Source organism: Scheffersomyces coipomensis, assembly GCF_036884675.1.
Source record: "Scheffersomyces coipomensis strain NRRL Y-17651 chromosome Unknown DFJ63scaffold_4, whole genome shotgun sequence".
NCBI classification, from domain to species: Eukaryota; Fungi; Ascomycota; class Pichiomycetes; order Serinales; family Debaryomycetaceae; genus Scheffersomyces; species Scheffersomyces coipomensis.
In genome coordinates, this window is record NW_027042895.1 from 1,122,892 (window position 1) to 1,146,482 (window position 23,591).

At 30.8% G+C, this 23,591-nt stretch overlaps 8 protein-coding genes and 1 non-coding gene across 9 annotated transcripts; 5 read left to right on the plus strand and 4 right to left on the minus strand. All coding sequences in view use genetic code 12, as the record gives it.

Moving 5' to 3' along the window:
• Positions 1–53: 53 nt before the first annotated feature.
• On the plus strand, positions 54–3,896 carry GCV2 (glycine decarboxylase subunit P). Its single transcript, XM_064903647.1, has one exon. The coding sequence runs from the start codon at positions 480–482 to the stop codon at positions 3,600–3,602; it is 3,123 nt and encodes a 1,040-aa protein (XP_064761829.1). The 5' UTR covers positions 54–479; the 3' UTR covers positions 3,603–3,896.
• Positions 3,897–4,420: 524 nt separating this feature from the next.
• On the plus strand, positions 4,421–5,872 carry DFJ63DRAFT_288049 (uncharacterized protein; the record flags this gene model as incomplete). The annotated part of the gene is made up of 3 exons (XM_064905115.1): positions 4,421–4,622; positions 4,791–5,672; positions 5,724–5,872. 3 exons carry the CDS (start codon positions 4,421–4,423, stop codon positions 5,870–5,872), a joined length of 1,233 nt encoding a protein of 410 aa, XP_064761830.1.
• A 101-nt stretch (positions 5,873–5,973) lies between these two features.
• TEF2 (translation elongation factor EF-1 alpha) lies at positions 5,974–7,568 on the minus strand. Its single transcript, XM_064907044.1, has one exon. The coding sequence runs from the start codon at positions 7,506–7,508 to the stop codon at positions 6,132–6,134; it is 1,377 nt and encodes a 458-aa protein (XP_064761831.1). The 5' UTR covers positions 7,509–7,568; the 3' UTR covers positions 5,974–6,131.
• Positions 7,569–9,275: 1,707 nt separating this feature from the next.
• SDS24 (Sds24p) lies at positions 9,276–11,015 on the minus strand (the record flags this gene model as incomplete). The annotated part of the gene is made up of 1 exon (XM_064905039.1): positions 9,276–11,015. One exon carries the CDS (start codon positions 11,013–11,015, stop codon positions 9,276–9,278), a length of 1,740 nt encoding a protein of 579 aa, XP_064761832.1.
• Positions 11,016–12,977: 1,962 nt separating this feature from the next.
• Positions 12,978–13,049, minus strand: DFJ63DRAFT_t93. Its single transcript has one exon. It is a non-coding gene; the product is annotated as a tRNA-Met (tRNA).
• A 480-nt stretch (positions 13,050–13,529) lies between these two features.
• On the minus strand, positions 13,530–15,269 carry DFJ63DRAFT_313620 (uncharacterized protein; the record flags this gene model as incomplete). Its single annotated transcript, XM_064906200.1, has 1 exon — positions 13,530–15,269. One exon carries the CDS (start codon positions 15,267–15,269, stop codon positions 13,530–13,532), a length of 1,740 nt encoding a protein of 579 aa, XP_064761833.1.
• Positions 15,270–17,038: 1,769 nt separating this feature from the next.
• DBF4 (protein serine/threonine kinase activating protein) lies at positions 17,039–18,586 on the plus strand (the record flags this gene model as incomplete). The annotated part of the gene is made up of 2 exons (XM_064905080.1): positions 17,039–17,948; positions 18,078–18,586. The coding sequence occupies 2 exons, from the start codon at positions 17,039–17,041 to the stop codon at positions 18,584–18,586; spliced, it is 1,419 nt and encodes a 472-aa protein (XP_064761834.1).
• Positions 18,587–19,219: 633 nt separating this feature from the next.
• On the plus strand, positions 19,220–21,433 carry IFM1 (translation initiation factor 2). Its single transcript, XM_064907045.1, has one exon. The coding sequence runs from the start codon at positions 19,539–19,541 to the stop codon at positions 21,330–21,332; it is 1,794 nt and encodes a 597-aa protein (XP_064761835.1). The 5' UTR covers positions 19,220–19,538; the 3' UTR covers positions 21,333–21,433.
• A 41-nt stretch (positions 21,434–21,474) lies between these two features.
• Positions 21,475–22,794, plus strand: DFJ63DRAFT_335809 (uncharacterized protein; the record flags this gene model as incomplete). Its single annotated transcript, XM_064908271.1, has 1 exon — positions 21,475–22,794. One exon carries the CDS (start codon positions 21,475–21,477, stop codon positions 22,792–22,794), a length of 1,320 nt encoding a protein of 439 aa, XP_064761836.1.
• Positions 22,795–23,591: the final 797 nt, after the last annotated feature.

Here is a 23,591-nt window from a genome sequence, read left to right on the forward strand (position 1 = left end):
ACTTACCGGAACTTAACCTCCATACGTCAACCCCAAGTTTAAACGAATTATAATTATATGCCGTAGGGTATATGTCTATTCCTCGAGAACTTTTGATTCGGCTTCTTCTTCTTCAACTTCTTCTGCTTCCTTTAACCATATGGTAAAATTTCTCTCTAATAAACTTTGACTCTGTCGCTTTTTTTGACTCGTAAAAAAAGGCCATGGCTATTTACAGTTACAATTTTTTATAAACAGATAAATCTAAATCTAAATCCAAAATTTTTCTTTTAAAATATATATTTTTCATCTTTCTTTCTTTCTTGTGGTTCAATATCTTGTCCTTCATTCCTTTACTGTTTCTTCATCTGAATACCTTCTTCATTCAGTGATCAAATCCCTTATCTAAAGCCCTATCTTTTATTTTTGGTGCTTTTTTGGCTGCGTAACGGTTGTGCTTTTTTTGGTTTTTGTACGAGATAAAGATTTTATAGACAAAGATGATTCAAGCTAGAACTGCTTTATTAAGATCTTCTAGATCATCCCTTCATAGATTTGTCAATGTCACTTCCACTGCTACCACTAAGTTTGCTGCTTATCAAACTTCTCGTGTGTCATTAACTTCATTCTCCAGATCTTTAGCTACTAAAGCTGATACTTCATCATCAAATTATGCTAAAGTTTTCAATCCAAATAGTGAAAAAGTTGGTCTTGATAATTTAGATACTTTTGCAAGAAGACATATTGGTCCAACTCCTGCTAATGTTGAAAAAATGTTAAAAACTTTAGGTTATAATGATTTAAATGAATTCTTAGCTCAAGCTATTCCTGAACATATCTTATTTAAAAGAAAATTAAAAATTCAACCTCAACAAGGTTTTACTGAATCAGAAATGTTAGATCATTTACATGAAATTGCTAATAAAAATAAAATCGTTAAATCTTTTATTGGTAAAGGTTATGCTGGTACAAAATTACCTCCTGTCATTCAAAGAAATTTATTAGAATCTCCAGAATGGTATACTTCTTATACTCCTTATCAACCAGAAATCAGTCAAGGTAGATTAGAATCTTTATTAAACTATCAAACCGTCATCACTTCATTAACTGGTTTACCAATGGCTAACGCTTCCTTATTAGATGAAGGTACTGCTGCTGGTGAAGCCATGGCCATGTCATATCATAATTTAAAAGGTAAAAAATCAATTTATGTGGTTGATTCAAACTTACATCCTCAAACTTTAGATGTTATTAAATCAAGAGCTGAAAATATTAGTGTTCAAATTGTTGAATTACCTTTATCGACTGATGCAGGTGTTGAACAATTAAAATCAATCTTAAAGGATGTTTGTGGGGCTTTAGTTCAATATCCTGGAACTGATGGTTCAATTCATAATTATAAACAAATTGGTGAATTAGTTCACTCTAATAAAGGTTTATTCGCTATGGCAACTGATTTATTAGCTTTAACTTTAATTAAGCCACCTTCAGATTTTGGAGCTGATATTGCCTTAGGTACTTCTCAAAGATTTGGAGTTCCATTTGGTTATGGTGGACCTCATGCTGCATTCTTTTCTACTTCAATGAAATATTCTAGAAAAATCCCAGGTAGAATTGTTGGTTTATCAAAAGATAGATTAGGTAAACCAGCTTTAAGATTAGCTTTACAAACTAGAGAACAACATATTAAAAGAGAAAAGGCCACTTCAAACATTTGTACTGCTCAAGCTTTATTAGCTAATATTTCTGCTATGTATGCTGTTTATCATGGTCCAGAAGGATTAAAAAACATTGCTAAAAGAGTTTATGGTTTCACTACTTTATTAGCTAATCAAATTCAATCTAATTCAACTCATCAAATCTTAAATGATAAATGGTTTGATACTTTAACTATTCAATTAAATCAAGTTTCAGCAGATGAAGTTTTATTAAAAGCTTTAAATAAACATAATATTAATTTATTTAAAGTTAATGAATCAACTGTTTCCGTCACTTTGGATGAAACTGTTGAAACTAAAGATTTAATTGCTTTAATTGATACTTTCACTGGTAAATCATTTGATATTGCTTCCATTAATGATACTTTACCATCATTACCTACTGAATTATTAAGAACTGATCAAATCTTAACTAATGAAGTTTTCAATACTCATCATTCTGAAACTGCTTTATTAAGATATTTACATCTTTTACAATCCAAAGATTTATCATTAGCAAATTCAATGATTCCATTAGGTTCATGTACTATGAAATTAAATGCTACTGTTGAAATGCAAACTTTATCAATTCCAGGATTTAACTCCATTCATCCATTTGCTCCAATTGATCAAGCTCAAGGTTATAAACAATTAGTGGATGAATTTGAAAAAGATCTTAATGATATCACTGGTTTTGATGCTACTACTTCTATGCCAAATTCAGGAGCTCAAGGTGAATATACTGGTTTATCCTTAATTAGACAATATCATAAATCAAGAGGTGATTATGAAAAGAGAAATATTTGTCTTATTCCAGTTTCTGCTCATGGTACAAATCCAGCTTCTGCTGCTATGTGTGGTTTAAAAGTTGTTCCAGTAAAATGTCTTAGTGATGGATCTATTGATTTAGTTGATTTACAAGAAAAAGCTGAACAATATGCTGAAAATCTTTGTTCAATTATGATTACTTATCCATCTACTTATGGTTTATTTGAACCTGGTGTCAAAAAAGCTATTGAATTAGTTCATAAGAATGGTGGTTTAGTTTACTTAGATGGTGCTAATATGAATGCTCAAGTTGGTTTAACTTCTCCAGGTGATTTAGGGGCTGATGTTTGTCATTTAAATATTCATAAAACTTTCGCCTTAAGTCATGGTGGTGGTGGTCCAGGTCAAGCACCAGTTTGTGTTAAAGAACATTTAAAACCATTCTTACCATCTCATCATTTCGTTCAAACTCCTCATTCTACCAATGAATCCATCAAATCAGTTAATTCTGCTCCTTATGGTTCTGCATCTGTTATCCCAGTTTCATATTCTTATATTAAGATGTTAGGTGCCGATGCTTTACCTTATGTTTCATCCATTGCTATTTTAAATGCTAATTATATGTTAACCAGATTAAAGGAATATTATCCTATTTTGTTTATTGATTCTAATTCTGAGGGTTTAAAACATTGTGCTCATGAATTTATTTTAGATTTAAGAGATTTTAAAGCCATTGGAATTGAGGCTATTGATGTGGCTAAAAGATTACAAGATTATGGATTCCATGCTCCAACCATGTCATTCCCAGTTGCTGGAACTTTAATGATTGAACCAACTGAATCTGAAAACTTAGAAGAATTAGATAGATTTGTTGATTCTTTGATTGCCATAAGACAAGAAATTGAAGCCTTTGGTAAAGGTGATTCATTAGGTAATGTATTAAAGAATGCTCCTCATTCATTAGAAGATATTATTTCAACTTCTCAAAGTGATTGGGAAACCAGAGGTTATACCAGAGAACAAGCTGCTTACCCATTACCATTCTTAAAGACTTCTAAATGTTGGCCAACCGTATCTAGATTAGATGATACTTATGGTGATATGAATTTGATTTGTACTTGTCCATCTGTTGAAGAAGTTGCTGCTGATCAAAACTAGAAATAGAGATACCCTAATAGTATCTGTATGTTTCAATTCTGTATAGTATAGTTTTATTTAATTACATAAAAATGTATATAATCTAATCACAAATAAATAATAATAATAACGAAATTTTGCAATCATTGTAATTTCCTATAGTGTGTGAACTCCCTCGTCCCTGGCTATCTTGTAAGGAGTCCGGAAATTTTCCACTCCCGTAAATTAACATCTTTTTTTTTTAAGTTATAAGGAGACAAAAATTTATGGTGACATGAAGATCTTTTTCTGACAAAATTATCATCACCAAATCGATTCAACAATCATCAACAATCCATCTTACAAATCATCAATTACAGAAGGTTCAATTCTTGTGGTAATTCTTTCGATATATTCTAGGTAAGAGTTGATTGGGAAGAATTAGTGATAAAGATTGATTGATTGATTGTTCTCAGTAGACTGTCTATTGTTGTATTACCCCATTTTTAATTTGTAACCCAAAAGAAAAAACTGGAAGCAAAAATCACAAAAGTCAGACACCAAAATCATATTTCATATTCAATCTCATTCATCTTGTATAAGTCAAAGTCATACCTCATAGGAAGTAAATGGAGTGGTATACTAATAGACCATCTAAAAGGAACAATTCAATATCAGCTTCATCATATTCCCATTCACCGTCATCATCCAGTCTTATTAGTTCAGGATCTCCATCAGGCTTCAATAATCAACAACGATCTCAATTCTTTAACACATCATCATCATCTACTTCTTCATCAGTGTCTACTTCTTCCTCGGTGAGTAACCCTCCGTTACAACAACGACATCCCAACGATATCATGTCATCAGCTTCACCTACCATTTCTAATTCTCCCGTACCACTTCTGGAACGTAATTCATATTACTTTTCTCAATTCCCATTATATTGTTCAGATTGGACTATATCAAATGATTTGGAATGTATTGCATTAAGTACTTATAAAGAAGGCTTCACTAATAAATTACAAGTGATTCATGGTTTAACTTATGAAAATGATTATCGTATGAATAATGTTAATAATGGTAATGGTAATAATAATAATAGTAATAGTTATAATGATCATGACGATGATATGTTAATAGAAAACGTCATGTCACCTAAACAACAACAACATTTTAATCAACGATCTCCCCGTCAACAATATTCATTTGATGATGATATAGTAGAAGGATACTATTTTCATAAAGTGGCTGAAACTTCAGTTGATTATCCTATAACTCACTTACAATGGGATCCATTATTAGGTAAATCAAATGATCAAAGATTAGCTGCTTCATCAGAAGTGCTACGATTATATGAAGTTGATCAGGATTCAATTAATCAAAATCAAGAATATTCCTTAGTTCAAACTCATTTATTAGCTAATAATACTGCTAATAACTCTACTACATCAACTAATGGAAATGGAAGTCATAAAGATGATTTAAATACGTATCCTCCTGTGACATCATTTGATTGGAATAAAACTGATCCAAATATAGTTATAACTTCTTCAGTTGATACTACCTGTACGGTATGGGATTTACATCGATCAATTAAATTAGAAGATGGTATAACTACTTCATCAACTAATACAGCTACGGTCAAAACTCAATTAATTGCTCATGATTCTGAAGTTTTCGATGTTAAATTCATTCATAATTCAACTAATATATTCGCATCTGTTGGAAATGATGGATCAATGAGAGTATTTGATTTAAGATCATTGGAACATTCAACCATTATCTATGAACCAAGTTTATCACCTCCTCATTCTGCATCTTCAAATAATTCATCATTAAATAGTGCATCTATGAGTATGGCAACCTTGAATTCAAAAGCATTATTGAAATTATCCACTTCAAATATTGATCAACATCATTTAGCTACCATTGGAATCAATTCAAATCAAATTATAATCATCGATATGAGAATGCCAGGTTTACCCATTGCAACCTTGGATGGATCATTAGGTGGTGTAAATCATGCCCCAATAAATCTGATTAAATGGCATCCAACTTCTAATCTTTTGTTAACTGGTGGTGATGATTGTCAGGCTTTGATTTGGGATTGTTCAAATTTCCATCAATCAAGAAATACTACCACACCTAATTCTACTACAGCTTCAAGTACTGATATGGGTATTGTAATTGATACTCCAACATTTGCATATGAAGAAGATTTAGAAGTTAATAATGTTTGTTGGAGAGGTGCTAAGGGAGATTGGTTAGGTGTTGTAAGTGGTAAAGGATTTCAAGGTGTTCAGCTCTAAGGGAGTTATCATGTACATATATACATACATACATAATACAAGTTTTATATATACTTATAAATATAAATTGCAAGTATCAATAATCTACATATCAAGTTCAATTTTTTTTATTTCAGTTCAATAAATTGAACCTACTTACATTAAAATTTACTATAACAAAGTATTTTATATATACGAGTCAACTATTTAAAAAGTTTAAGAAAACAGGAAAATAAACCTAAAACCAAAAGTTTGAAGATAAATCAATCAATCAATCAGCTTATTTCTTAGTAGCTTTAACAGCAGCTTTGGTAACCTTACCAGCCTTATCGGATTTTTCAACAGACTTGATAACACCAACAGCAACAGTTTGTCTCATATCTCTAACAGCAAATCTACCTAATGGTGGGTATTCAGTGAAAGCTTCAACACACATTGGTTTAGATGGAACCATCTTAACAATAGCAGCATCACCGGATTTAACGAATTTTGGAGAATCTTCCATCTTCTTACCAGTTCTTCTGTCAATCTTTTCAATTAAAGTATCGAATTTACAAGCAATATGGGCAGTGTGACAATCTAAAACTGGAGAGTAACCAGCAGAGATTTGACCTGGATGGTTCATAACAATAACTTGAGCATTGAAAGATTCAGCAGCCTTTGGTGGATCATTCTTGGAGTCACCACAAACGTTACCTCTTCTAATTTCTTTAACGGAAACATTCTTAACATTGAAACCAACATTGTCACCTGGTAAACCTTCAGTTAATTGTTCATGATGCATTTCAACGGATTTGACTTCAGTAGTAACACCGGCTGGGGCAAAAGTAACAACCATACCTGGTTTGATAACACCGGTTTCAACTCTACCAACTGGCACCGTACCAATACCACCAATCTTGTAAACATCTTGTAATGGTAATCTTAATGGTTTATCAGTTGGTCTTGATGGTGGTTCAATAGCATCAATAGCTTCTAATAAAGTTTTACCGGAATATTTACCAATCTTGGTTTCCTTTTCCCATCCTTTATACCATGGACAGTTAGTAGATGGTTCAATCATATTATCACCATTCCAACCAGAGATTGGAACGAATGGAACAGATTTTGGATTGAAACCAACCTTTTTAACGAAATTAGAAGTTTCCTTAATAATTTCTTCAAATCTAGATTTATCCCATTTAACGGAATCCATCTTGTTAACAGCAACAATTAATTGTTTAACACCTAAAGTATAAGCTAATAAAGCATGTTCTCTAGTTTGACCATCCTTGGAAATACCAGCTTCGAATTCACCAACACCACCAGCAATAATTAAAATAGCACAATCAGCTTGAGAAGTACCAGTGATCATATTTTTAATAAAATCTCTGTGACCTGGAGCATCAATAACGGTAACATGATATTTTGGAGTTTCGAATTTCCATAAAGCAATATCAATGGTAATACCTCTTTCTCTTTCAGCCTTTAATTTATCTAAAACCCAAGCGTATTTGAAAGAACCTTTACCTAATTCATTAGCTTCCTTTTCGAATTTTTCAATGGTTCTCTTATCAATACCACCACATTTGAAAATTAAATGACCGGTGGTGGTAGATTTACCAGAATCGACGTGACCAATAACAACGACGTTAACGTGAGTTTTTTCTTTACCCATGATGAATGATTGATTATCTTATAATTAGATTAATTGAATCAAGAAAAAGGATTAAAAAGAAGAAAGGAGAAAGGAAAAATCCCTAAAAGAAAAAATTTTTGAAACGGGAAAAAAATTGCCTTTTATAAATAAATTAAGCAGGCAGAAAGGGGAGAGACAGACACCTTAACAGAACAGAACACATCTCTCTTTTTTTTCTTTTTTTTTTTTTTCATAGATCATTCTAGAATTTACTTTGGAGTTCTTCAAATTACACGTATTTTTGCAACAGACCAGAGAAATTTTTTATTTTTAAAGTTGTAATTGAAGAAATCCATCAATTGATGATCAATTAAAGTTATCTTGGACAGTTTGTTTGAGTAATTATCACTATCAGTGATGATAGTGTCATTATGCAATTTCAATTTTGAGTTCTTGGTTTTGTTTTGGTATTGTTTGTGGTTACTGGAGCTAAATTTGAATCCCATCGTGCGGCAAATTTTTTTATAATGATAATCGTCTAGGAGTAGTCCTTAAAAATGGGAATGACGGTAGATATGACTAACTGCTTAGAGGGAAACAAACCAGATTGAATGATATCAAACAGTGATTGATTGATTGATTGATGGTGCAACCATTACTTTTACTAACTACTTGGTAACAATTTTCTAATTATAGTGGTTACCAGTTCAAAAGAGTCATCTCACCAAATATCTATGACCCATCAATCAATCAATCAATCATATGATATACTACCCCCATAATCTTAACTATTCATGATAATCCTTTACCAATTAACTCCATATATTCCTACAATGTTTAAACGGTTGTCGGTGGATACAACAAGAACTGGATAAATCATTCGGGGTTAAACTTAAAATGATGTCATGAAAGACAAATTCACTATCATTACTATCTCTAAGAATATAATGATATTCCGGGGGGAGGGAGCATACGTTGTCCATATGTACTAAATTGACATAAATGGAAATAATATCTATGACTCATTTACAATCTCATACTACAACTAAAAATAAAGTTGTGAGATCTGTAATAAGTCATAGCCAATCTATCAAAAACAATTTTTAACCAAATACTGTTTGACTCCTCTTCTATTGCGAAGTCATAAGAAAACTTATATCTACACACCGGTAACATGACCTACATGAATCTCTCAAATGAAATCGTATTAAACAGAAACTAATAACTTACAAACTATCTAAACTATCATTCGTGTGATGTTAAACTATACATCACATAACCTTATTATATCTCACTATAATTTTTGCAATCTCACTATTTTTACTCACTTCTCTCTCTCCCTCACTAAAAGTCCCCCACCCTCCCCCTAAAAATATCTTTTGTCTTTCCCGTAAACTTCCCAGTCGCTGCTCCCCACTCACTGGACTTCACTTTAATTTTGACACACGTGCAACACTCTTAATTTTTAAAGGCTGCTGTAAAAAATGAATGTAACTACAGTAACAAACAAATTTTTCATTCGTTTTGCGGTAAAATATTTGGATAAATTTACTTATGTATAAAGAGAACTAAATTAATCCTAAACTAAAAAGTAAATAAAAGATAGTATTAACTTAGTATAAAAACAGAATAAAGAGTGTTTTATATGTTTGTTTTTTCTTTTTAAAATTTTGTTTTTTTTTTGTCTTGTTTTTTTGTTTTATATATGTATATAAAAATAAATATAAATAGATAGATAGAAATTTTTCAATTTATGATTTGTTTGTTTATTTATTTGTTTTTTTTATTACTTTACTTTAATCAAGTTCATTTATCGGTATTGGTTGATGTACCACTACCACCACTACCTAATGTAGATGCTATTGATGAAGTATTTAATAATGTAGATCTACTATCAACAGGAGGACCTCTAGTTGGATCAAGACTTATAGCACTATCAATACTTGATCTTGTAGTTGAAGTTGATGATCTTCTTCTTTGATTTCTTGAAAATTGAGGATCAACTTTAGTACCTTTTGATGAAGCAAATAATCCTAATATATCAGTCAATGATACAACTCCAATCAATTTTCCCGGTAATCCATAACTTATATCACCCCCAGTACTACTATTTGATGAAACTGATGTAGCAGCTGATGTAGATGAAGGTGATGATGATGAATTGGTTATACTTATACTTGGATTTAAAGCTGCTTCTATAGTGGTTGGTTGATTAGCCGCTATAATACTTGAATGTCTATTAGTTGATTCAACAATCCATAATCTATGACTTTGAGTGGCAACTAATTTTGCAATCACTCGACCTAATGAACTTTGATTATTAACATGAAATATTGGAAATTGATCTTGACCTTCTTCAATTCCTTTTTGAGTTAAATTATAACTTATAAAATTTAATACTGATTTAAATAATAAATGAGAATTTTTTGAACTTGAAACATTCTTAACATCAACAATAGATATATTACCAATTAATGATCTTGATTTATCAATAACAGCTAATGAACTTACTCTTTCAACAAACATTTTATGTAATGCTTCAATTAATAATTGATCTTCATAAATTGTAATTGGAGTATTAGAACCAATTTTTAAATCTTGTAAAGTTGAATTTAATAAAAAATCTAATGATGGAAATCTTCTAGCATTTTCCCACATATATTTAATTAATCTTCTTTGAGATAAAATACCAGTAATTTTTGAAGTTTGAGGATCAGTTATAGCAACTCTATGAACTCCATTACCTAAAGCTTCCATAACTTTAAATAAAGTATCAGATTCAGTAAATTGAACAAATGGATTTTTAGGATGTAATTTAATAATAAATTCAACTGGAACTTCTTCACCTCTTTTTGCTTTATTAATAGTTTGTAATAAAATTTCTTGTCTTTTAGCCGTTGATTCATTATTATTATTATTATTATTATTTTTATCAATAATTTCATTAATGGATAATTCATTTAAAGAAATTTTATTCATAATTAATAATAAATAAGTATTTAAATCACTATAATCAAATGTTAAACAATTTGATAAATCATCCGGATTATTATGATTTAATGAAACAGGAACTGAAGTTAAACAATGATCAACTAAAGTTTCAAAAGCTTTTTGAACTGAATATGATGAATTAATTGAAATTAATTTATTTGATTCAGTTAATTCACTTAAAGGTATATCACTCCAATCAAAACCAGTTATAGAATTATGATGACTTAAATTACCGCCACCAGTAGTATTATTATTATTTTGATAAGAAGAAGTACGACTACTAATAGAAGGGTTTCTTGATAATGAAAGTTGATTGATATCATCTTGATCAGCAGGATTAACTGGTAAAGGAGGAGGAGAACTTAATAATTCCACTATCGAAGGTTTTCTTGATGAAGTTTGAAAATGATGATGACCATGATGAGGAGAAAGATTGGAATGAGCGTTTGATGAAGAACCAGATGCATTATTTGAGTTTTGACTGTTTGAAGCCAATGTACTATGTTGATTTAAGGGTGAACCAGGAGGTTGCCTTTGAAAAGGAGGATTTGACATTATTTTATGATAAGATATTAGAGGCTTCTCCACTTGAAAATATGGAGGGTAAGTCTGTAAAATAAGATGGTTAATTTCAACGGGGTAAGTTAGAAATACTTGATGTGAGATACGATTGATGGATCAATTGATTGATTGATTGATGGGATGTATGGCAATTGATTATCAATTGAAAGATGGCGATTTGATTGATCGATAAATGATAAGAAAAGTAAGATGTTGTAAATAAGTTTTTTGGTTTTCTCAGATGTTTTTTTTTTCTGTTTTGAAGTTCTGGCTTTTTTTTTTGTCTTTGTCTTTTTTCTTCTTTTCGGAACTTTGATGTGGAGATAAAATTGTCTTTTTTTTTTGTCTGTCTGACTGTCTGACAATAAATGTATTTGTCTAATAGATAAGACTTAATTAATAGTGATAGATGAAATAAAGTAACTAACAACAATTAAATAATATTTCAAACCCACCTTTTAATCATAAATTGGCTTAATAAATAAGGATGATGGTGATGATGTTTAGATGATGATATTTTTAATAATAAAATAAATTAACCCTTAGTCAGTCAGTCAAGTCAGTCAGTCAAGTCAGTCAGTATACAAATCAGTTGACTTTTTTTTTTGTTTGTTTTTGTCTGAATCTTTTTTTGTCTGTCTGTCTGTCCGTCTGAAATTTATATAGCAACTCACTCTTTTTTCTTAACAATGGCGGAAGTGTGCTCTTTATTTATTTTGTCTGTTAAATATGGGGTAATTAACTAATTAATTATAATTGTATTCTATTTAGATATAATATAACTGGTTGTTTCGGTGTATATTATACTATACTACACAATTTACGACCTAATTAACGTATATATCAATTTAGGAGAATTCATTATCATTTAAATAGAATTGGTATAGGCCTTCTTACTGTTGTTATGGTTAAACAATGAAATTGAACCTGAACTAAATGCCGACGTAAATGATGAGCAGCCCAACTTAAAAATACGTCGTCGTCGTCGTCGTCGCCATTACTTACTTGCTTACTTTATAATATGCCACCGTATATGTAGTTCCCACCTTCATATTGTTGATTGATTGCTACACTTCCTTTCTTGGACTCCTTTAAACAAATCAATTCTCTACTTCATTCTATCATTCTATCAATCTTACTTTATCATAATATATCAACATCGCCTATTGTTGGATAAGTAACACTATAAATTTTGTTGGAAGTAATTGAGTTATTTTGTTGTTTATGTTTTTTTGTGGTTTACAATTGCAGTAAATTTAAGTTGAATTGAATGACCTTAAAATGAAAAAAAAAAAAAAAGCGCAATTTATTTTTGTTGTGTACTTTTTATTTATCAGAAATTAGCAGTAATGGGAGGCAGTATCTACTCCTTTCGTCTAACTATAATTAATGCCTCGGCAGGTTGGTATTTCTAGGTTATGTGGTACATAAGTCTCCCTATTTATCATCATCAACCCCCTAATATCTCACCCATTGAGTCATTGGTTAAATAGTAGTTGTTGATCCGTTGGGTTGGTTTACTTTCGTCTCTATCTTTTTTTTTTTTGCAACAATTATTCTCTACTATCTTACCAATCAAAACTTTATTTAAGATTTTACCTGTACAAAATATCTTCTCTCAACACAATGCCATATTGATCAAAGTGTAGATCTGATGTTCAATTTGTTGGTTTTAAATATAAGTAAGTATGCCAAAAAATCATCTCAATCTCATCAGATTTCTTTCAATCATCATCAAATATCTCATCTTTTCACATTCAATTTAAAATCATCCAATTGACATTATGAAACATTATGAAATACAAATTAATAGATCCACTGTCAATTCAATCCATCAATGATCCAAAAACCATCAAACCATTACAATACATCTGAAAAAATAGTTACATAGACCATAGTCCTATATCATGAAATCAAAAAAAAAACAAGAAATTTTCAAAAAAGAAAATCAGAATTTAGCGCCGCCTCGTTTCGATCGAGGGACATCAGAGTTATGAGCCCTGCGCGCTTCCACTGCGCCACGGCGCTGATTCTTAAAGTTGAAAAATGGCTACGTTGATGCGAACATATTTATATCACATGATATTTAGCACGTGCAAAACATTTAAAATTAAATTTAATCATATTAAATGATAATTAATTGATATTATAGTAACTTTTATGGAATTAACTTGGGTTTGTTTATGTATTAAAGTGGTTCTTTCATAGTGATAGTTAATAAATTGTTGATGATTTTGAAGCTCAAAGTTTGTCATAATAATTTTTTTTAATTTAATTTTTTTTGCATTTTTTTGCAATTTATTTTTAATAATATGATTTTTAAATCGAATAAATAACTTATTTTATTTTATTTTATTAAATTTAAATTAAATTAAATTAAATTGTATATTATTACTTAACAATATATGTACAAGTTGATATTTCATTAGTGAGATGGAATATACATAAATCAACTAACTAATTAAAACGAGAGATAGGGGGGTCAGGGACATAAAAGCGCAAACGACCTTATTTCTTACCTTTCTTTTTCTTACTACTTGCCGCCGTGGTCTTCTTCTTCTTTTTCTTAAGTTTATTTGATCTTACTCCTCCCTTTGATGACAGACCGGTTGAAGCTGGGGTAGCAGATCTTGAATTAGATGCACTCGAAGATCCAAGGTCAATATGTTCAGGATCATAATCTTGTTCATGTTCTTCAACATCTTCTTCCTCTTGTACTTCTTCTTCATCAGGTTTAACTTCAGATGCTTCTCTTGATGATGAACCTTCTATAACTCCTTCATCAGTAACCATTGAATTATAAACTGGTGAATGAGGGACATCAACAACTTTTGATATTAAAGGGGTGGATTCAGTCGGTATACTATTACTAGTAACTTGTTGTTCATATATTCTTTCTCTTAAATCCATAATTTCTTCTGGTTCATTAGTTATAGTGGATGAACTTCCAGGTTGTTTATCTTCACTACTATAATATTCATTATCTTGATCATCATCTTCATCATCAATATAATTTTTTTCACCACTAGTGATTTTTTCACCAATTGCTTTTGAAGATGATCCAATTCGAACTATATCATTAACGGATCTCCCAAAGAAATCCAATTCATCTTCAGGATAACGAGGAGGTAAATCTTCTCCTTTATCCAAGATTTCATCACCACCATCTTTATTTTCAATAACTTTATTATATTGAGGTAAAGCTGCTAAACCTCGATCACCACCTAATTTTTTATAATCATTGGTTGAAACAAATCCATATTTTCTTACATTAGCTTCAATCCAGACAAATCCTGATTGCCCAATATTAACTTGGAATTTAGCATTGGTCAGAAAACATCCAACAGCAGGATATAAATCAACAAAACATCCTCTCATGACATCTAATACTTTTTTACCATTTCTAGTAATGAAAATCGTACCGGTAGGGATAACATATCCAAAACCAACTACATCTGATTGTTGTAAAGGTGGTAATACCAAAGCATTAAATTCTGATCTTTCATCAAGATGTTGTTGTAAAGGGGTTGGAAATGGTTTATTAATTTTTAAATTCCCAGTTGATTCATAACCAATGGAAAATTTATTATAACCTGGTAATCTAAATGATGAAGGATAAGGTTTTGTAACTAAACCAATGGAGAAATGAGAATTTGAACTATATTGAGGATTAAATTCAAAGATTTTAGTTTCAAAATAAATGGTATCAGAATATAAACGATTTCTACTTGGTAAAGCATAATTTAATATCGCTGTTGAAGTTGAATATGGGGTATCATTATTATGAAAGTTTAATTCAGTTTTATCAGCCACGATATAACGAGGATTTAAACTGATTGAATCAGGTTCGAAATAAAATGCATTTGTACCCACATCTTTAATTAATTTTTCATCTTCAAAAGTAAATGATTTACCTCTAATATTTTGGAAATTAGGAGGATTAATTTTAGTAAATTCTTCACCTTTTAAATAACCTTGTTGTTCTTCAGGAGATAAATTAGTGAAATCAAAAGTATCTTCCAAATGTCTTAATCTTTCTTCATCATTTAAAAATTCCGATGGAACATCATTTGATGATGATGAGCCTAAGAAATCAGATCCAATGAAGGTATAATCACTTCGATCTAAATTAGTAAAGTAGAAACGATAGATGCAAAGGAATAAAAGAAGCGCTATCCCACTACAAAAGAAAATGAATGAAACTATCAATGCTGTTGGATCAACATCGATATCATTTATAATAGCCATAATAAAAGTAAAACGGGAATGAAGGAATATATATATTATTGTATTGCTATGATTAGTTTGATTGATTGATTGATTGATTGATTGATTGATGTTAGGTATGATTAAATGGCAGTACTAGGCATATCCTAAGTACAATAAGTCTAGCAAAATGGAATGGAACTATTGAAATATGATGTAATTTGTATAAAAGAATCATGACATGATATAAATAAAAAAAATGGTCTCTTGATCCCTTACTTTAAAAAAAAAGAGAGAGAAAGTGTGGTGAGTGGTGAGTCTCCAAAAAAAAGTAATGGAGGAGGGGAGCAATACACACCCAGTTTAATAGACGATGATAACTTTAATCATAACAATAACAAAGGTAGTAACAGTAGTAGTAGTATTTACTTAGGGGATGTCATTGGTTATAATGAATAAGAGTTAACATTAAAGATGACGATGATAATAATAGTTTAACGATATTATAGTTAACTGAGTTATGAGTAGATATATTAGAACAGTGATATGATTTACTTAGTACTTATATATAACATTCAACTTAGAAGTAACTCAGTAACTTATTCAATAGCTGCAAAAGCACAACTAACTAACTAACTGATTAGTAAATGTTAGTGGCTAGAGATTTAAACCTAAGCCAAATTATTTAATCTAAGCTGAGCTCATATGATATAATTAGACTTGATCTAATAGAACTAAATTGTCATTCCCATTAAAATTGACCAGTCCATAGTATACCAACTACTCAATTACACGTTAAACCATCATCATAACTATACTATCTCTACTCATCTCTACCTCTATACCATCTTACTTCTTCTTAACTACCTTGTTTGTACCTCTTTTTTTATTGTTGTCATTTTTTTTTTTATTTTTTTTTATTTTTATTTTTCGTGTCGTGTTTTTTTTGTTTGTTAGGGCTCTCTCTCTCTCTTTCAGTGACAGTGTGAGATTTTTGTTGTTATGGTTTTTTTACAACAGTCAGAATTCATATTGATTGAAACTATACTAATATCATCAATTGATTGAATTCATCAATAGGAAGTGGGCTCTTCGTATGTTACATATATAGACAGATGGATTCAACCAATAATAATACCATATCTCATTCTACAGTCAATCCTGGTAAGGATGGATTAATTGATACTGCTCCTGCTCGTCCTGCTAATAATCTTAAAAAGAGATTTAATTCTTTAAAACAACCAAGATACCCTTTAAAGGAATCAAATTCAAATGTTCCATCTCCTATATTGAAAAAGGCAAAGTTAAACACCGCGTCTTTCCCATCTCAAACTCATCATAATCATCATAATCATCATCATAATGTATTATCTAAAATTTCTTTACATCATTATAATAGAAGTCCTTCTCCAACTCGTCCTAATCCAATCATAACTCCAGCTGTTACATTATCTCAACAACGATCTCCTTTGAAACGATCAATAAGTGTGGCTAATGATAATGATGAAGAAGAACAACCATCAATGGATGATAAAGTGACTATTCCTGAAGTTGAAGATTTAAGTCCTTCTAAACAATTATCATTAAATCAATTGATTGTTCAAGATGATGAAGAGGAAGTAGAAGAAGATGAACAAGAGGTAGAGGATGAAGAAGTAGAAGAAGAAGAAAATGAAATTCAAGAACAACAAGATCAAGAGAATAATATAAACGAAAATATCACTGTTCAACCTCAACAAATTCATCATCATCATAATAACCAACAGCAACCATTAAAACAACTTCATAATAATAATCATAATCATAATAACATGGAAATTGAAAAACCTTCAATAACACCAAAGAAATTACCTCAATTACAAGAATCTGCTTTACCAGCACCATCTCAAACCCAATCACAGATTCAAGTCCAAACTCAAACTCAAGCTAAAACTACTGGAAGATTAGTTGGCGAAGAATTACAACATTGGCAACAATCATGGAGAAAAATCATGAAAGAATCAACCGTTTATTTCGAAGGTGTTCAAGAATATAATCGATTACAAATGACAGAATATAAACGAGCATCAAAATTATTAAGATTAGTTGGAAGTGAAATAACTTCATTCTATGATAATGATGTAACCATCATTGTTTCAAGAAGACCATATAATTCCAAACGAGAATATCCTTCCAATGATATATTCTCCAATGTAGCCAATTTAAAAATCAAAGTATGGGATTATGATAAAGTATTTCGATTCTTAAAAAATTTAGGGATAAATATTCAAACTGGAATTGATGAAATTGAAAATAAATCAAAACTTGGTAAAGATAATAATTTATATACTTTATTAAAAGAAGAAAAAATTTATGGTTCAACTGATAGAGATCCTAATACAAAACGTGATGATTTACATTATTTCGATAAAAATTATCTTTATGTCTATGATTTATCTCAAAAAGTTAGACCAATAGCCATAAAAGAATGGCATGATGATATAAGTTATCCCATATTTAATCTTACTATGGATGGGAAATGTCCTTTTATAAATGATCCAAATGATGCTAATTCAGATCGAAAAAAATTAAGAAGATTAAAAAAATTCGATGCTACTAAAGATTATCGTGATTTACTTAAAAAGGCTACCTATAATATTATAAATAATATCAAATATGGAAGTTCCAATAGTAATAATAGTAATAATATGAAATCTTCAGGATTTACAGGAACAAGTACAAGTACAGATAAACCATCTCATGAAGATAATAATAATGTAAGTCCTCAACAATTTTTAGATCAACAAATTTTATTTGAAGATGAAGATACAACCACTCAATTAATAACTACTACTGCATTTAAACAACCAGGTCAATTAACTAGAAATTCATCTTGTATACAGGCTAATTCAAATTCAAAATTATTCGATGTAGCAGCTTCAGGATTTAATGGTGCTTCAAATGCTATGAGTTTTTCAATGGATTCTACTTTAAATTCAGGTTCAGCTCAAGGCAATGGTTTAGGTCCAATGACATCTCAAGTTCCATCCCGTAATATAAATAATTTGAAAAGAAGAATTATAATGAAAAAACAACAACAAAGAGAAAATACCATCCAACAATTACAACAACAACAACAACAACAACAACAACAACAACAGCAACCTCAAGATAGTAAAGATAGTAAAGAGGCCGCTGGTTATTGTGAGAATTGTCGTGCTAAATATGATAGTTTCACTCGTCATATCCAATCAAACAGACATCGGAATTTCGCCTGTACTGATTCAAATTTTGAAGATATCGATCGTTTAATTGAAACCTTACATGAAAGTAGAACTTTAGGGTATATTGCTTCTAATGGTGATTTCAATTATGCTTGAGGTATATCCCTATTCATTTATTCTACTCCCTCCCCTTCCTCTCTCTGCATATATGGTATCTGATGATACCAATACCATTTTATCGTTAGTGGTTTTATAGCTTTTGATAAAAGTAAAAGTCCTTTTTTTGCATTTATAATATATTCACTTTGCAGTCATTTTTGTTATTGTAAATCATTTTTTTTCTTTCACGCAATTTTTAGTTTTTGAAAAAATATTTATCTCTTCACTTTTATAATCCATATCTACCTATAACCATTAAGATTAATCGCCAACAATAACGATGTTAATAAGGAATGGGCAGCAATATGCTTATTCTACATCGACAAGAATAATACAATCTCGGTGTTATTCTGATTTTTTGAAGAATTTACCAAGAGTTGGTGGTGGGTTATCTAGATTCGGGAAGAGTGTGCAACCACCTTCACCATCATCATCATCATCACCACAAGCTAATGTGTCGAGGAATAATTGTGCTCTATCTACTGGTGGTCCTAAAGTACCGAACAGGATGAATAATAATGGTCCACTGGTGCCGAAGAATGGTGCTAAGGGGAATAGATTTGCCTTGAAGTATTCATCTGATAACACTAACAATAATAATCCTAGAAATAATAGACCAAGACAACCTAATAATAACAATAATAATAATAACAACTCCAACAACAATCATAACAATAATAATACCAATCGTGTAAATAATAACCAAAGAACCAACAGATTCAGTAATACTACTCCTTCACCCCAGACTACAGAACAAGTTCAAGCAAAGAGATATGAAGAATTAAGAAAAACATTAAGACAAAAAGAAAAGGAAACTCAACAATTCAATGCTCCTACCAAAACCAAATCACAACAACCAGCTTTCAAAACCAAGGCCAAGAAAGCCCCTGTTGAACCAGTCAAGATTCAATTACCTCCATTTATAACTGTTTCTAATTTAGCTTCTGTCATGCATGTTCCTCTTAATGATGTATTTAAAAAATTGGAAGGGTTAGGATTTGAAGATATAAGGCATAATTATATTTTAGAGAAGGATAATGCATCGTTAATTGCTGATGAATTTGGATTTGAAGTCACTATTAATGAAGATTATAAAGATGATTTATTTCCTGATGTTGAAAATGAAAAATTATTAAAGGAAAGACCACCAGTAGTGACTATCATGGGTCATGTTGATCATGGTAAAACCACCATTTTAGATTATTTAAGAAAATCATCAATTGTAGATCAAGAATTCGGTGGTATAACTCAACATATTGGTGCCTTTTCAGTCATAACACCTATTTCGAAAAAGAAAATTACCTTTTTGGATACTCCAGGTCATGCTGCATTTTTAAAAATGAGAGAGAGAGGAGCCATCATTACCGATATTGTTATCTTAGTAGTTGCTGCTGATGATTCAGTTATGCCTCAAACTATTGAAGCTATAAAACATGCTAAAAAATCAGGGGTACCAATCATTGTTGCAATCAATAAATGTGATAAACATGGAGTTAAAATTGAAAAAGTTTTAAGTGATCTTTCAGCTCAAGATATTGATATTGAAGATTATGGTGGTGAAACTCAAACTGTAAAAATTTCAGGTAAGACTGGTTTAAATATGGATAAATTAGAAGAAGCAGTTATAACTTTAAGTGAAATGAGTGATTTTAAGGCTGAACCAACTGGTATTCGTGCTGATGGTTGGGTTATTGAATCTGAAATGATAAAAGGCATGGGTAATGTTGCCACGGTATTAGTTCGTCGTGGTTCTGTCAAAGCAGGTGATTTCTTAGTAGCTGGCCATACTTATTGTAAAGTGAGAGGTATGAAAGATGAACATGGAAAACCAATTAAAATTGCTGGTCCTTCAACTCCAGTTCAAATTTGGGGTTGGAAAGATTTACCTGAAAGCGGTGATCAATTAATCCAAGCTAGTAATGAACAAACTTGTAAAAGAGTTACTGAAAATAGAATCACGAGACAAAAGGAAATCCAAGCTAGTAGAGATATTGAATCAATTAATCAAAAGAGACAAGATGAAATCGAAGAAAGTAAAAGATTGGATAAGATCAATGATTTGAAATTAGCAGGTCTTGATGCTAGTGTTTTTCTTGGTGAAGATAAAACCCAAGTTCAAGCTGTTAATGTTAAATATATGATTAAATCAGATGTATTTGGTTCGGCAGAAGCTATTAAAGAAAGTATCGATGGATTAGGTAATGAAGAAGTAAAATCAACTGTTATTTCTCATGGAGCTGGCGCACCAACTGAATCAGATCTTGATATAGCAGCCACATTAGATGCTACTATCTTCTGTTTCAACGTTAAAGTTCCTAAATTGATCGCTGCCAGAGCTGATAGAGAAGGAATTAAAATCAAAGAACATAATATCATTTATAGATTAATTGAAGATGTTACTGAAGAATTACAATCTCATTTAAAACCAAGAATTGAAGTGAAAACATTAGCTGAAGTTGAAGTTAAAGAAGTGTTTGTGGTTACGCTTAGAAAATCAAAAACTAAGATTGCTGGTTGTAAAGTTTCCAATGGTAATTTAAAGAGAACTGCTAAAGTTAAAGTATTAAGAAAGAAGGAAGTGATCTTTGATGGATTATTATCGTCTTTAAAACATGTTAAAGATGATATTTCAGAAGCCAGAAAAGGTAATGAATGTGGTATTTCATTCGATAAATGGGATAAATTCGAAGCAGGTGATATTATCCAAGCATATGAAGAAGTTGAACATAAAAGATTCTTGTAAATAAACTAATGTATTTATTATAGACTTGTACATATTAAATAAAAATAAAAATCTCGCATACAAAAAAAAAATTTAAACTTGAAATAAATTTTGAAAGCAGCTCATCTGTCAAACCGTTTAAGAGATACACTTTAACCATAGAATGTCTTCACACGATGAATATTCTTCTGATGAAGAAGATGACGATTTAATAGGGAACAACGATACTTCAGAAGTCTATTTAGGTTTTGTTGATGCTCCTATAATAGATGACGAAGAAGATCCTGAAGATAATGAATTACCTACCATTGAAGATACATTTATTGGAAGCAAGCCTATATGGCTTCATCCAAAGTCTCAGCCAGAAGAATCAGCTATAACATGTGATAATTGTCATAAGAAGATGGCATTGTTGTTACAAGCGTTTGCTCCAATGGATGGAAAATTATATGATAGAGTCATTTATATATTTGGTTGTAAGAATAGTAGTCAATGTTCCAGAACCAAAGGATCTGTGAAGGCCATAAGAGGTATTTCAAGAGATCCAGAAAGAGTAGCTGAAATCAAAAGTGAACAAGATTCTGCTATTCAAAAAGCATTAGATGAAAAATTAAAACTTGAAGATCAAAGAAAATTCAATATTGAAGTTACTAAAGATTTATTCACTAAGACTAATACCAACTCATCGAATCCATTTGGTGAATCATCCACCAGTAATCCATTTGCTGCCGCATCCAATCCATTTGCCAAGAAAGAAGAACCAAAGAAAGAGGAACCAAAGAAAGAAGAACCAATTAAGGAATCCTATGCTAAGATTGCATCTAAGAATGCTCCAAAACCACAAAAAAAGAAAATCAGCACAATTTCTAATGATGATTTACCAGCATACAATGGTAGTTTTGTTTATGTTGATCTTGAAAAGTTCAAGAAGGAAGGTTTAGATCCTGAATTAGAGAAATATAAACATTTGATTGAAAAGAGTGAAAAGGGTGAAGAATCTGATTCAGAAGAAGGTCCATCTAATGGTGGTCGTGGTGCCAGTAAAAGAAGAGAATCATCATCTGGTGCTAGTATAGAAGCATCAAGTGTATTAGATGATAGATATTTTGCAGCCTTCACTGATAAAGTCAAACATAATCCTGGTCAAGTTTTAAGATATAACTTAGGAGGACGTCCATTATTATATTCTGGAAAGGATGATATTGCCAAAAGATTTATTGGTACTTTTAATATTCCAAAGCCAGGTTTTAATCCTGGTTCAGAAAGACAATTTGAATTACAATTAATGCCAAAGGCAATCATGGATTTGGAACAAATTGATGAAACCAATGCTAATATAGCTGATATTTTAAATGGTATGTCATGGGGTACTATCATAGTTGGAACTGATGTTGAAGATTTTATTCCAGAAGAAAATTTTGATGAACATCATGTTGCTTATATAGAAGAATGGTGCGGAGTACAATGGGAAGAAAGTGTGTAATATATATCTATCTAGAGTTTTCATAGTAAGACAATGAACAATAATCTGTAACTAGTAAAATTAATGAAACAAATCGGTAAATTCTGATTTGGTACATTTTAAACCTTTTGTGGTTGCAATCTTTTGTGGGTTACACAAATGGAAATACTTCTAGAATCGCAAGGAGGTTGCTAAATTTAGAAATGCTAAACTATCAACCAACTACTTTAAACAGATTTTAACTATGAGTACTACTTATACTACAATCTACCCAATGTAACCTTCAAACAACTGTTCATTGCTATATGATTAACTCATAAGGAGTTGATCTCATAAGCGATTAAAACTAAAAAACTTTTCGCGTGTACCTCTAAATTTAAGCCGCCTGCTTTAAAGCAATCATCCATTTGCAACTAAGCCTATTGTAAACTACTGTACCAAATGAGATAGTATTAACCTATTGTTAGCAATTATCATATCACGAAAGGAGTCGAATTGTCTAATCAAATTATTAAGTAATAAATGTAAATATTAAAAATAAAATAAACGTCATCCTGCATCCAGCGCAAACATCAAAAAGATCAAAAAGAAACCTTAAAGGAGTTCTTTAGTCCTTTGTGTAAAGCAAATGTTTCATATCGATTTATAAGGCTGTGAGTTTTATATTGTTAGACATCTCATAGTTGAAATAGTACGATAGTTATAGTCCTGTTAGAGTTGAGAAAACATACTTCTAGATACTTTACCCTTTTCTTTTATCAAAATTGGATATTAAAGTATTGTGACCTAACGTGATTCAGTGTCAACTAATCGCAATT